Source organism: Xyrauchen texanus, chromosome 5, assembly GCF_025860055.1.
Source record: "Xyrauchen texanus isolate HMW12.3.18 chromosome 5, RBS_HiC_50CHRs, whole genome shotgun sequence".
NCBI lineage: Eukaryota > Metazoa > Chordata > Actinopteri > Cypriniformes > Catostomidae > Xyrauchen > Xyrauchen texanus.
Window position 1 is genome coordinate 35,769,257 of NC_068280.1, and position 15,333 is coordinate 35,784,589.

Consider the following 15,333-nt stretch of genomic DNA (forward strand, 5'->3'; position numbering starts at 1 on the left):
AATAAATGTTGTCATAATGGGAATAGGCCTTTATTGATTAATGATATATGATAAAGGGATTGAGGACCTGGCAACCGCGTGCAGTGTCAGTCACCGTCTTGAATCCAGCACTGTGCTCTAATTGAGCTGGATGTCAAGATTTATAGTAAAATAGGACTTACATTTTGGTCTGTTTCTCACCTAAAGTGATTTTATTGATCCACAATACATGGATTAAACCACTTCTTTGCTGATTTTATATCCTTTTTGGACCCCGTTGACAAAAACACATCAAACATCATTCAAAATGTCTTCATTTGTGTTCTGCAGAAGAAAGTCATAAGGAGTTTAAGGTGGCATGAGGGTGAATGAATGATGAGAGAATTTATACATTTTTATTTTGCTACCAATGATTGTCAGTTGCAGACTGCTTTTCAATATGTCTATATCTGAAATTCAAAAAATAATTTTTCTGTATCTCCTATACAGCGATTAGCAAATGCCAAAGCGCATAACTCCAGATTCGTCAGTGCCAGCCTCCCATGCAATAAGTTCAAAAACCGATTGGTGAATATCATGCCATACGAGAGCACACGCGTGTGTCTGCAGCCAATCAGAGGAGTTGAGGGCTCAGACTTTGTCAATGGCAGTTTTATAGATGGCTACAGGTGCATTGTGATTTCTGTTGTTATATGTATCTCTAGAAATTAAAGTCACTACATTAAGCTAGAGATATTCTCATTTATTGACATTGTAATCTCTCTCACTCTCTAGGCAGCAAAGGGCGTATATTGCGACTCAGGGGCCATTGGCTGAAACAGTTGAGGATTACTGGAGGATGCTTTGGGAACACAATTCTACTATAGTAGTTATGCTTACTAAACTCAGAGAAATGGGAAGGGTTAGTTCATATACACACATTGTTCAAATGCTGTTACAGATTATATTGCACAATGTTGTGGATGTGGTAATGTGTTAACTTGTTCCTTTGCTTATTATGCAGGAGAAATGTCATCAGTACTGGCCATCTGACAGGTCAGCACGCTATCAGTACTTTGTGGTGGATCCCATGGCAGAGTACAACATGCCACAGTATATTCTGAGAGAATTTAAAGTCACGGATGCAAGGGTATGTCATACACTCAAACACTTGCAAACCCCTGCTGAAAAAAACAGCTAAAACCATCCTAGGCCAAGCTGGTTTTAATCTGGTCCAGCTGGTCTCCCAGCTAGTTTATCTTGTTGGCCAGTAGGTCTCCCATCCTGACCATCTTAAAAGTGCCTAAAGTCCCTCTAATACAGTAAACAGTCTAGTCCGACAAGGCTGGGAGTCCAGCTAAGACTAGCAACTCAGCTTAGACTGTTTTTTGTTTTTTCCTCCCCCATTATGATTTGACAATATAGTCTAGTTTCACACACTTTGTGTCTCTTATTGTGCCTTTCTATCACAGGACGGTCAATCCAGAACAGTCCGGCAGTTTCAGTTCACAGATTGGCCCGAGCAGGGCGTGCCAAAGTCTGGTGAAGGCTTCATCGATTTCATTGGTCAAGTTCACAAAACAAAAGAACAGTTTGGTCAGGATGGGCCAATCACAGTGCACTGCAGGTAAGGAAAATATGTGCTACAGTATGTACTTACAACTTATTTTACCTATTTGTTTTCCTAATATTTGTTTAGTGTAGACTGTGTGACATGACTGACTATTTAATAATGATTTTATACATATGATGTACTTAATAAATATATAAAATGTAACAAATTATATAATATGTGTGTAGCGCTGGCGTTGGGAGGACAGGTGTATTTATCACTCTGAGTATAGTTTTGGAGAGGATGCGTTATGAGGGAGTGGTGGACATCTTCCAAACTGTCAAAATGTTGCGTACACAAAGACCAGCCATGGTGCAGACGGAGGTAAGCATGCATGCTGCACTCTCGACCAATGGCAGACGGGGAAGTGTTTGGGAAACCTGTTTGAAAAGGGTCATTATTTTTTCATTCCGTTTTAGTAACACAAGTGCAAAAATTATACACTGCAGCTTTAACATAATATACTGCTTGAGTGCTATTATTCATATGTATACTGATCAGCACTCTGCGCATGTACTTATGAAAATAATTCATGTGTGTGCACTCCACAGGAGCAGTACCAGTTCTGCTATCGAGCAGCACTGGAGTACCTGGGCAGTTTTGATCACTATGCAACATAAAACCTTGCCCTGGACCAAGAGTCACATCCTCATCCACTGAGACCTGCGTCTGATCAATCTGACAGCCTCTTTCTGTTGCCCACAGCTCCAGAGACTGTTTCATTTCTCCAGACAGCACACAATTTATCAGCCAGACAGGGAGGGCAACTGGGACACAGAATTGTCACAACAAATTGTAGCTCCAATCATATAAAGTTGACAAGAAATATTTGGGGTGGAATAAACTTCCTCTGGCATTACAGCAGAAACTGCATGAATTTAACCATGTGCTGTCTGGTAGGAGACAACTGTCAAACTGTTTAATTGTACTTGCTAATTGTCATAAATTATTTAACAGCAAATCCCCCCAAAACACAATGTTTTTTTGGGATGCAGTCGAGGTTTACAGCGAACGTTTCCACAGTTTTTTGTGATCAGTTGTATAGTGGATCTACCAACTCACTTTTTTAAGTGGAGAAAATGACCTATAAGATGGAACATCACTTGAGCATTGGTGCTTTTGCCAAACAGTCTTCTGTTTGATATCCTTTGCACAAACACACCCACATAGATATACAAGTTCATTTCTATCACAGATTAAAGAAAAGAAAAAATAGCAGAATCTGAAAATGGAGATTAGTCTCAAAAACTGTGCAATATTGAACGTGACCACACCAAGTTTTAAACCACTCAAGTATTAGATATTCTCACTGTAATTATATTGTCTTATAAATACTATATGATATAAATTATTTAAAAAAAATCTATATTATTCATATTAGCACATATATATATATATATATATATGAGTGATATTTATACAATGTGAGGTACTTGTAAGTGCACATATGTTAAGTACTGATTGCAGTAAAGTTAACCATTTTTTTTCACTAAACGTTACCAAAATAAAACTCTTTCTAAATATAAGATGACATGTTCAAAACAATAACACAAAGGATCATTTGACACTGGTAGTGCCTTATCATAGTCACATTTAAAATGGTTCACTAAAAAAAGTTATATATTCCACTTCAACTAAAATTAATCAAATTTAATGTTAAAATAATATTTAATAAAAATGGTTTAAATTTAATTACATCTGCCAGAATGCATTGGAAAATGTATACATTACAAATTATATTAAAATATTTTACACCAAGACCAATTTGTGTATGGGCAGTTTTTCCAAGTACTGGTAAAACTACTACAAAATATTATTTAAAGGACACAAAGTATATTATACAAGAGGACTTTACATTCTATTACTATTACATACAGTACTGTGCAAATGTTTTAGGCACTTGTGAAAAATGTTGCATAGAGAGGATGTCTTCAAAAATAATGACACAAAAGTTTTCATATATCAATTAACATCATACAAAGTCCAGTAAACATAAAAAAGCTAAATCAATATTTGCTGTGACCACCTTTGCCTTTAAACAGCACCAATTCTCCTAGGGACACCGGGACACAGTTTTTCTTGGTTGTTGGCAGATAGGATGTTCCAAGCATCTTGGAGAATTCACCACATGTATGTTATCTATTTAGGCTGTCTCAATTACTTCTGTCTCTTTATGTAATCCCAGACTGGCTCGATGTTCAGTGTGGGGCTTTGTGGGGGCCATCTGATGCGGGGCTCCCTGTTCTTCTATTTTAATCTATTCTATTTGCAGAAGTACTTTTTGGGAGTCTAAAATGTATTTTTCCTATTGAAACACTAAAGTAGCAGATATAAATAACCATCTTAAGACAAATGTTTTTGTGAAACATCTTGAGTGCCTAAAAATTTTGCACATTACTGTATATAATTATTATTATATTATACCTTATTTGTATTTGAAATTATAATTCGATACTGAACAGTCCAATGCAGCAGGCAACTTTCATTTAATGTCTACATTCTTGTTTTTCAGGGAGACTATTTCCCAATGTGAATGCTATGTGGGCATCTTCACATATATTTGAAATATCAATAACGTTATTGTCATTCACAAAAAGACAATTTCATGTTGATTAGAGCTGATTCTAGGTACTATGGAGTTATGGGGTATTTCACAAAGCCAGATTTCAGGTTACAGAGAGATTGGGGGTGGGGTGATTCACTGTAGTTTGGCAATAAACAGTGATGCCCAAAACTTGATTCAAAGTCAATGCATGGCAAATAGGACCTATAACTTTAGCAACAAACCCACATACATATCAGTATCATCGACCATGACAGTCTGGTTCTGGATTTTGGAAGGAATAGCACTCTTGTTCTATGCACTAACCCTTAATATTTCTTCAAAACAGAATGTTATTTGTACTAAATTAGATCAATTTCACTGTATTGCTCACGGTGTGTGCATGTACTTCACAGATGACAGTAAGAGTATGAGTGGTTTTCCTACTAGTCCAGTGGAAAGAGTAAACCTCATTCAAAAATGATATCAGCCTGGTCACTGCGAACTTCAGCTCATTTCAGTTTCACTGTATGGAAATGTTTTAGCAGCTCTTAAGGTTCCATTACTTTTTTTGAAGCATTGTTCTTTTTTTTTTTTAAACTAGGTTTTAAAATCTCATAAATATCTTCCACGAACTATCCTCCCCATAATGTTACACCTTAGTATGCATAGAAAAATCATGATCAAGTTTCAGGGTTTTTCAGATTTCAACTTTTATTGAAACAGCTATGCTAATTTTTTCAATAGGATATCAATTAGTGTTTGTTTAATGAAACCTTATCTGCTAATCTCAACATCAGTTGATGTTTTAAAATATATATATATATTTTTTTTCCAGTGCATGATTGTCCCTATTTGTATAATGCAAAAGCACACATTTTGATGAGTTATGACAACTGACATTGTTTTGTGTGAAAATAAACTAGCACAATCTATATCATGTAATCTGACCAAATATGCATTGTATTACCATTTTCGTACTGTCAAATGTTGCTGTAAGAGGTTTTACAATTTCACCCATCGATTAATGTGAAACACAAAAGGGAAATCGTTTACCTCTGATTTTATAGTAAATGTAAATATTTCAGAGGATGTTTTGTTTTTTTAATTCTACTTTGAGGACAGATGTGTGAGAATACGGTTGTATTCAAGGAAAAGTTTTATTTGTTACAAATAAAATGGTTAGAAAACTGAAGTGATTCATTATTGCATCTACGTTTGAAGGGCTTGCCAACTCGTTATGTTCAGTAAGTGATTGGTGTGCATTGATGTCCAACTTTGTCCAGCAAAAATATAGCTCTCACTTCTCTTATTCAGATTCATAGTAGTTACAGTATTTATTGGGTAAAATACTTTGACTACACTGCAAACCACATATTGGAAAACCCATCTGGTATCTGCTGAATGATGGCAAGCACTTTATATTGAAAACTGCAGCTTGCCTATCCATAAGTTTACAGTTATTCCACACACTTGGGCCCACACGGAGACTGAGAATAACTCCCGCTGTAATAATCTACTAAACGACTTAACATTATCTATAATATTTACTGGACTATTTCCAATGGAAATGACCTCGAACAACGCTCTCCAGTTAAAGCGATCAATTTAGCTTTTTCACAAAACAAAGCCAGGCCACATAAATACATCATGAGTGCAACCACAAAATAACCTATGCAAACAGTCAGCCATTACAGCAATAGGTGGGAAGGGAGGATCATTGATGTCCGTGTACATGCCAAGTGTCAAATAACTTGTAGCAAAACTAGAAACTACCTAAAATTAACAATAATTCCACACCAGTGATATACAGTGCCAATAAAAAGTATGTGAACCCTTTGTAATAGCTGGTTTTTTTGCAGTAATTGGTCATAAAAAAGTATAGAAAAACACAATGCGTTTTAGATGACACAAACATTGTAATCTTTTGTGTTTATTGAAAACATCATTAAATGTTCACAGTGTGTTGGAAAACGTGAACCATTGGATTTATTAACTGGTTGATCCTCCTTTGGCATTTCTTGTAGCTGCAGATTATATCTGGACCATTCTCCCTACAGAACTGCTTCAGCTCAGCCATATTCTTAGGATTTCTGGTGTGAAAAGCTCTCTTGAGGTCATTCCACAGCATCTCTATTGGGTTAAGGTCTGGTCTATGACGGGGCCACTCCAAAAGGTGGATTTTCTTTTTTTGAAGCCATTCTGAAATGGGTTTACTTCAATTTTTAGGGTCATTGTCCTGCTGCATCACCCAAAATCTTTTGAGCTTCAGCTGGTGCACACCCACCCTGACATGTATCCTGTAAGATAACTTAATAAACTAATTTTTTCCTCATGATGGCAAACAGTCCAGGCCCTGAAGCAGCCCCAAATCATGATGCTCCCGCCACCGTTGGGATGATGTTTTCATGTTGGTATGCAGTGCCCTTTTACACCATGCGTAGTACTAGTGTTCTTCCCAAACAATTCAACCTTAGTTTCATCAGTCCACAAAACATTTTCCCAGTAGTGTTGTGGAGTGTCAAGGTGGTCTTTGGCAAACTTCAGGCTCGCATCAATGTTTTTGTTGGAAAGCAGCAGCTTCCTTCATGGTGTCTTGCCATGGACACCAAGCCTGTTTAATGTTGTCTTTATAGTCGAGTCATGAACAGAGATGTTAACCAGTTCCGATTCCTTCAAGTCTTTAGCTGTCACTCTAAGTTTCTTTTTTACACCACATTCAAAAAAATATTTTAGCCTATTTTTAAGATTTATCCATTTAAATTGAATAACAATTTGCATTTAACTGAATTGCCTAATCTTTAACTAAATAAAATGAATAAATCTTACAAAATGCAAGTTTTATTAATTACATTTTCTCCAAAACTATTAAATTCAATTAGATGGAAAATTGTTATTCAATTAAAATGGATAAATCTTAAAAAAAAAAAAAAGGCTAAAATATTTTTTGGAGTGCATATAGCATTTTGCGGTTTGCCCTTTGAGTCATCTTGGCTGGACAGCCACTTCTAGGGAGACACAGTACTAAATCGTCTCCATTTATATACAGTTTGTCTAACTGTGGACAGATGAATATCGAAGATAATTTAGTAACCCTTTCCAGCTTTATGCAAAGCAACAATTGTTGATTGTAGGTCTTCTGAGATCTCTTTTTTGCAAGACATGGTCCACGTCAGCAGATACTTCATGTATCTCAAAATGTTTGGATGTTTTTTACAAGTCAAAGTAGATCTAACCCACACCTCCAATCTAGTTTAATTAACTGGATGCCATATTTGCCAACTACTGACTCCAATTAGCTTTTGTTGACATCATTAGCCTAGGGGTTCGCATACTTTTACTAACCTACACTGTGAATGATGTATTCAACATGTACAACAACAATACAATAATTTGTGTTATTAGTTAAAACCCACTGTGTTTGTTCAATTGTGTTACTTAAATTAAGATCAAACAATATTTAAAGACAAATGTATACATAAAATGCAGGTAATTCCAAAGGGTTCACATAATTTGCCTTGCCAGTGTACACCTATTAATTTAGGAGTAGAACTTGAACAGAATCAGGTACATCTCATTGACAAACTGATATTTGCAATACAAATTTGGATTTTCATTAATGTAGTAATTGTCTTCCAATTTAGACTTTAAACTTAACTTTTGTGTCTCAAATTAGCATGAGAATTTTGTCAGGTCCAATGTGAGACAAGTCAAATAATATGTGATGATTTAGCAATATGCTATTAGGACCAAAAAAAACTCCAATTCGCAACACATACCTTTCTAAAAACACAAGCTTTATATTGCTTCACATGCTGCAATTCTTGTCAACTTGACTAATTCATCACACAGACATGCTTAAGTTTCAGAATAATATTCATGTTTACTACAACACTACTGCACATGTCAGGTAAAAAAAGGCCATTACTCAATCACAAAACTGGGCACCAAAAGAAAAAATAAAACTGTAGTAAAAACACTCACATTGCATTCTCGACTGCCTTAAGTCAGAACCAAGTGTGCCTTTTCACACTTAGTCTCACTGAAGCAGGAATCAGCTGTAGAAAACAGTCAAGCATGTTCTGCACACTGAGTCCTATTCTGCATGTAAGTCAGTCAACAAGTAAACATTAGGTGAGTGGGACTTTCACACATTCACTAACATCCGTCATCATACAAGAATTAATATTCAAGGAGAAGGCATTCCAAAGTTCTCCCAAGATGGGAGTTGATTTCATCTAACCATAACATTCTTTTTGTTGATTGGCAAATAGTTAAAAACTGTTAGTGGCAGCCATGATAATCAGCCAGGCGTCGGTTTCAGTCTTTTGGCTGCAGTTATTCTCAGCCCTTTAACAGTCCACAGAGAATGGAAAAGGGTCTGGAAAAATAGTAGACTTTACCTCCCAAAACACAATGCTGAGTAACATAAATCCACACTGAACTGAATGGGAAAATACAATAAAATCAGTCTTTTGTTTTGCTGTTTGCTTTCTTTAGCTTATCAGTTTAAAATAGTATGTCTGTTCATTTTTTGTTTTTCGTACCAACATTTAAATTTCAATACTGCTAAAGTTCTACAAATACATAAATAAAATCAGAATACAATGCAGGATGCTATATAAAATTCGAAATAAAATGTGTATACTTTTGATTTTTGTCTGAAGTTGTTTTGTAAATGATAATTATTAAAGACAAATGCAGAGAAAACTGTTTTGAGACCAGGAACTCCACGTATACCCCTGAGATTAAAATGAAAAAATAATAATAATAATAAAAAACCTATATGTATGCAAGACTAGTCATTCTGCTCCTTGCCTGAGTCTACACATTGCACTATAGAAAGCTTGAAGGCACAAAACGGAGGCTTTTAAAGACCTCAGGACTCCACACACACTGCACAGCAGGAGACCCCAACTCTAATGTAATGTCACAAATAACAAGTAACAATTATCTGTCAGTAAAGATGAAAATAGAATCAGTGGCTGTACGGATCAGGGTACTTCCAAATTGGGACAGGCTCATAGTGGAAAAAAATTTAATAAAAAAGTAAATAAAAAAAAAAGAGAAGATCCGTTGTTTCAAGGTTCATACTTTAGAGGGAGCAAGGCAGTGACTGAATGTTAAAGGGATAGTTCACCCAAAATTGAAAATTCTCTCATCATGTACTCGCCCTAATTTCATCCTAGATGTGTATAACCTTCTTCTGTTGAACACAAAGATTTTTAGAAGAATATCTCTGCGCTGTAGGTCTATACAATGCAAGTGAATGGTGGCCAGAACTTTGAAGCTCCAAAAATCACAAAGTCAGCATAAAAGAAAAATCCATTGGTTTAAATCCATGTCTTCTGAAGCAATATCACACCATTCACATGCATTGTATGGACCTACTGAGCTGAGATATTATTCTAAAAATCACTATTTGTGTTCTGCAATGGAAAGAAAGTCATACACATCTGGGATGGCATAAGGGTGAGTAAATGACGATATTTTTTATTTTTTGGTTAAATATTCCTTTAAGGGCAATCAATCATAGAGAATCTCAAATTGATAAACTATTCTCCAAGATTGATGCAGAGATTTCCATCCACACTGTTGTTTAGTATAGCACTGGGTCTGTCCAGTGTCTGCTCTGTGATGATCTGTGAAAGGAAGCCCTGCATTAAGGCTAATTGCTGGATAATCATGTACTACGTTTAAAGAACAGATCGAAATCAAAACTGCAGGACCAGAACACTCACCAAGATATACCATATCTAGCATAGGTTTTTTCTTCCTCCTCCTCTTTTCATATTGTTCTAACCCAACATATACTTAAACATATGATTTAGATATTTATATATAGATACACATAATTCTGAAGAAAGTTAAGAGTATTATATTAAAACAAAGCTTTTTCGAAGGTTGTTATGCACAATATATAAATGTATGTTACAAGATATACAAGGGTTTAAATCACAAAAAAAACATCCAAGAATTCAACACCATACCTTTGGCTTGAATGTTTAACCAGGAAGTACACAAAATAAAACAAAAATAGTTTGGAACCTGTTCAGACACACATCATTTGCCATTTTAATGTGACGGAGAAGAAAAAAAATTCAAGTTTTACGTTTTCACAAAAAGTGTGAATTTAACCCCATATATTGAATATTGAAACACTGAGCAGGTAATAAAAAAAAAGATCAGGTAATATGAAAAACTGGATATTTCAAGTTTGTCATTCCACATGTGCAAGTCAGTATTTATATATATATATATATATATATTTATATGTATATAAAATGCTACATCAAGCCAGAGTCTCTGATCTTGTCCAGATCAGAGTAAAAAACGAAAGGCTTGAAAAGTGGCAGGACAAAATATTCCTCTGCTCCTCTGTTCTTTATCTCATCCTTCTCACCAGAAAGGAGGAACTGGAAGTGTCTACCTGTGGCCAGGGGAGGCTTTTCCTTCCATGCCTTTTGTGCCCTCTCACCCGCGTTCTGTTCTTATTTACTCACTGTCCGTCTCCACCTCTGTGTCAGACCACTCTACAGGCTGCAGTAGGCCACTCTGTTGGGCATACTCAATCACTGCTTTGTAGCAGAAGTAGTACTGGTCCCACGTCTGGATGCTGAAGGCACGCTGCGTTCGCATGCAGCGCACTGTCTGCTTAATGTCAACTGTCCTAATGTCCTCCAGACGAGAAAGACAAATGTCTACAGTACAGAACGTGCCTAAAAATGGTGGAAGGAGAAAGAGAAACGGTATAAGACACACTGCAATACAGTTAAGAATAGGGTTGGGAAAAATATACTGGAACCATATGATTCTTACGGCTTTCGGTTCTGTTAACGCTCCCAGAACATGCAATTTTCTGCCGATGCAAATTGATCACTGCAATAAAATTGTCTGATTGTTTCCTGCTGCTCTATTCAGCAGCAGTTCTGCCCATCAACTGAATCTACGCTTGAACCACACAGCACAACCAATATAGCCATATTGTTTTTTTGTTATTTATGCATAGTACACATTTTTTCATAAGTAAAACAGGTTCAAAGTTAGTTGAAGTTAGTTTTTTTAAACTGCTATACGTGTAACATTTCTGAAAACCCAAATAGGCTATAAATGTCATGTGTCATACATTTTATTAAGTAACTTAAGGGATAGTTCATCAAAAAATGAAAATTCTCTCATTTACGGACTCTCCAGATGTTTATGACTTTCCAAAAAGCACAAAAAGGCAGCATAAGAGTAATCCATAAGACACCAGTGGTTAGATCATTGTCTTCTGAAGCGATATGATAGGTGTCGGTGCGAAACATATCGATATTAAAGACCTTTTTTTATAATAAATTCTCCTCCCTCCCCAGTAGGTGGTGACATGCAAAGAAAAAAAGCTAATTGTCAAAAAACAGAAGAACACCATCTTCTCTTTAACGTGAACAGGAGGCTTGGTCAAAGTGGAGATTTATTGTAATTACAAAAATTACAAAAATAACAAATAAATAAATAGTACTTGGCTATTGATCTGTTTCTCACCCAAACAATCATAAATCTGGCCACCATTAATTTGCATTGTATTGACCTACAGAGCTGAGATATTCTTCTAAAAATCTTTATTTTGTGTTTAGCAGAAGGAAAAGTCATACACATCTGGGATGTCATGAATGTGAATAATTGACGAGAATTTTCATTTTTGGGTGAACTATCCCTTTAAATTCTAAACTTCAAGTAACTGATTAGTCTTTATTTATTTTTTTCTTTATTTTTTTAAGTGTTTGATTACACAATTTAACTCGATTCCCAAACATGACTCTTATGAGCTGGTTCTTTTTAGTGAATTGGAGGCTACTGAATTAATCTTACTGATGCACAAGTTATGACTTTTGTTGTGTTCATCTCAAAATAATTACTATTAATGTGATATGTAATGTGCTACTTGGGCCTTATGAGACGTCACTCAGACAGTGCAGTTACTGATTGGTTGTTCATATGACTGAGTTGTTAAAGAGACATGCGAGTTTTGTTGTAATCAGTCATTTTTGTGTAATGAGTTTGACTGTTTAAATGTTTTTGGTCACACTTTATATTAGGTGGCCTTAATTAATACATACTAACATTAAATACATACAAGACTATGTATTAACTGTATAACTAAATGTTGTTTTGCTGCTACTGAAGTTGAGGTACATGTAGGTTTATGAATAACAGTAGGGTTAGAATAAGGGGTTAGAGTTAGGTTTTGAGGTAAGGTTGGGTTAGGTTTGGGGCAATGTTCACAGTGTAATTACAAATGTAAATGCAAGTACTTTAAATGTAATTACAATGCAAAAACACTCATGCACATAATAAATACATTGTATCAAATGTTTAAGTACATAGTAGTTAAGGCCACCTAATATAAAGTTGGTCCAATTTTTTTAACGTATAGCTTGGATCAGTTATTGAATGCATTATGCATTTCTTGTTTTCAAATAATTCCCCAAAATACTAAAATAATTGTTAATGGAACTGTAAAGGAAACAGAATCATTAAGAAGAATTGGAACCGGAATCGTAACATTTCATATATTCCCATCCCTATTAAAGAAATGAGATGTGATATAATGGATAAAACTCACCTGTTCGACCAATGCCTGCACTGCAGTGCACTACCACTGGGGGGCCTCCTGGGGGTCCTGTCCAATCAGGATACATTGTTCGTAATGAAGACTCTTGTCTCCGCTTCACGTGTGCCCGGAAATCTAACATGGCCGACGCGGACTTTGGAACACCAAAATCGGGCCAACTCATGTAGAGGTAATGAGACACTTCTCTACATTCCCCTGTCTGAAAGAGAGAAGTTTGGAAATGAACATACACATTTTCAATCTCACAGGAAAACACTTCCAAAACAGGTATAGTGCACAAAAAGATGTCATCAGATGACATGGGAAACATTGTCCAGTTCCAATCTAAGTGGCCAGTTGTACGAGGGGAGCACCAGTCCTCCTGGAAATGAAGTTGCCTTAACTGGGTTGATACAAAGAGCACTTTAAAGAGAAAATAATCACTGGATTTGAACAACATATTGTTTTATATACAGTACAGTTTACTGTAGCTCAACTGGTTGAGCATGGCAATCTAACAGTAATGGGTTTAGTGCCCAGGGAACAAAATGTACAAAATGTAAAAAGCACTGCAAGTCACTTTGGATAAAAGAGTCTGCCAAATGCATTAACGTAAATTAATGCTTTTATTTGTCCATGAATAATCTGTACTTTGGACAGAAATTCTCATAAGATTCAAATACATTTCCTCTAATTTCATCTGTGTTTCACAGACCGGTGTGTAATTGTTTGAATGAGTTTTTCCCCACTAGAACAATTTTCAAAGTAAACCACACTTCTTGGAGGAACATGTGTTTATAGCTTCCATACTGTTAACCACTTTTCAAGACCTATGAGCCAGGTGATCCATAAGTAGCTCTATGTAATGACCATAACATCTTACAGAATGTGTCTTCATGTTAAAAAATAAAATAAAGAAAAAAGACAGAAAGAAACAGAGATTGAGAGACTGACCTTAGTGTTTAAGAGCTCCAGGTATGACAGCTTAAAATCCTGAAACATCTCAATATGGACATTTCTCACTAAGAAGTACCCATAATCCTCAGTGCGTCCAGACTCTATAGGCCAGTACTGTCCGCATTTCACTCGGCCTCGCTCTACAACTCTGAGACAGACAGAGAGTCAAGTGTCAATACGCTGTTCTTTTTTTATGGAAATTAATCCCAATAATGATTACAATGATGAAAACGGTTTGAAAATATATTTACTGTCAAATCAGAATAAAAAGAGACTCTTCATTTCATATTACATGAATATTCTTCCACTTCTGTTGTCTCATATAAAATGCATGACATTATTCAAGTGCAACTAGTTAATGAAAAATCAAAAAACAAATCTGAAAAATCCAGGAGTCTACAGAGGAAGCTGAAGCAGGAAAAAGTGCACAACCCAAGTTGCCCAAAGCATGGGAAGCTCTTTTTTAAAAATGCTTCAAAGAAGGAACAATACTTAAACGTATAGTTTTATATGAGCTGGTTTCTGCGTCGTGTTTTGAAAAAGTGCTTGTGCAGTTCAGTGCGGTTGAGAAGGGTTTTTCCCCAGGACCAACTTGCACTATTATTCTTATCTGTAAATGCTATTCATTCTTCAAAACAACTTATCCTAACAGCAAGCTAGTGGCCATTCAACTTAATTACTTGAGTGTAGGCCTACATACATGCACGTGTGCCAAACAACAGTTTTTTTTATAACAATTCCTGCAACTTATACAGCATACATTTAGATTTTTTATAGCCTTCAGTTTGCACACTGTTTGAATAAAACATTGGACAACTTATGAAAATACATATATTTAAATAAAATAAGCAAAATTAGCTTTTTAAAAAACAATAATTGACAGCTTACTCAATTACTTAAATAATTGCAGCTAGAAATGCAAATGCTGGCCAATTCTTTAAACCGACTAATTGCCAATATTAACCAGTTATTAACAGATTAACTGATAAGCCATGAATCAAATGAGTGGCCAAACAGGCATGACAAAGCTCTATACTTTCTGAAACAAAACATGCTCACATGGCAGATATGCATATTTAGCAATAGTTATTACATCAACATTTGAATGAACAACCGTGCATTCAACTGTATATTTCCTTCTTATGCTTTGTAACAATTTTTTTTTAATGGGTTGCTTGCACGCCAAATTAACCTACAATGTGATAATGTTGGGCAGTTTAACAATGGAAAAATAAAAACAGCCAGCACACCCACAAACTGTGCTGCTTGGCAATCCAAATCATTTTTGATTATCAACATACATGTATACATGTATTGAACTGACTCCCATCTCCAGTGCAACATAAGTAATACATCTTTTCTTAGATGTCGAGGCATGCAGATGTCTACTTTTATATGGTACTGCATTGTACCTGTGCTACTTCTAAAGTTTAAAGTTCTGTTTTCATCGGAACATGTTGTCTTCACAGACAAAATATTCATATTTCCTTGTATTTCAGACAGAGGATGACTTTCGTTTATGATATAATAGTGCCCTCGTGTGTACATAACATGCCCTCCATGATCATTATTTTAGAGCCCCTTGAACAGAACCATCAAATTACCTCTCTGTTGTTTCTTTAAACTATCCATTATTTTTTAATAAATAATGGATAGTTTAAAGAAACAACA

At 35.6% G+C, this 15,333-nt stretch overlaps 2 protein-coding genes across 4 annotated transcripts in view; one reads left to right on the top strand and one right to left on the bottom strand.

Annotated features, from left to right (window-relative positions):
* The window catches only part of LOC127643761 (receptor-type tyrosine-protein phosphatase S-like), a 56,887-nt gene extending 53,690 nt beyond the window's left edge, over positions 1-3,197 (top strand). Inside the window, exons 26-31 of one of the 2 annotated variants that reach the window (XM_052126624.1) lie at positions 469-647; positions 754-880; positions 983-1,108; positions 1,431-1,585; positions 1,759-1,894; positions 2,122-3,197. In XM_052126624.1, coding sequence (XP_051982584.1) covers positions 469-647; positions 754-880; positions 983-1,108; positions 1,431-1,585; positions 1,759-1,894; positions 2,122-2,190 — 792 coding nt within the window. In that variant the 3' untranslated portion in view covers positions 2,191-3,197. The remainder of the gene's footprint in view (positions 1-468; positions 648-753; positions 881-982; positions 1,109-1,430; positions 1,586-1,758; positions 1,895-2,121) is intronic. The other variant, XM_052126623.1, reaches the window with a different exon arrangement.
* A 4,376-nt stretch (positions 3,198-7,573) lies between these two features.
* Positions 7,574-15,333, bottom strand: part of LOC127643762 (tyrosine-protein phosphatase non-receptor type 9-like) — a 35,782-nt gene continuing 28,022 nt past the window's right edge. Inside the window, exons 11-13 of one of the 2 annotated variants that reach the window (XM_052126625.1) lie at positions 13,660-13,810; positions 12,718-12,925; positions 7,574-10,831 (exon numbers count right to left, since the gene is read on the bottom strand). In XM_052126625.1, coding sequence (XP_051982585.1) covers positions 10,608-10,831; positions 12,718-12,925; positions 13,660-13,810 — 583 coding nt within the window. In that variant the 3' untranslated portion in view covers positions 7,574-10,607. The remainder of the gene's footprint in view (positions 10,832-12,717; positions 12,926-13,659; positions 13,811-15,333) is intronic. The other variant, XM_052126626.1, reaches the window with a different exon arrangement.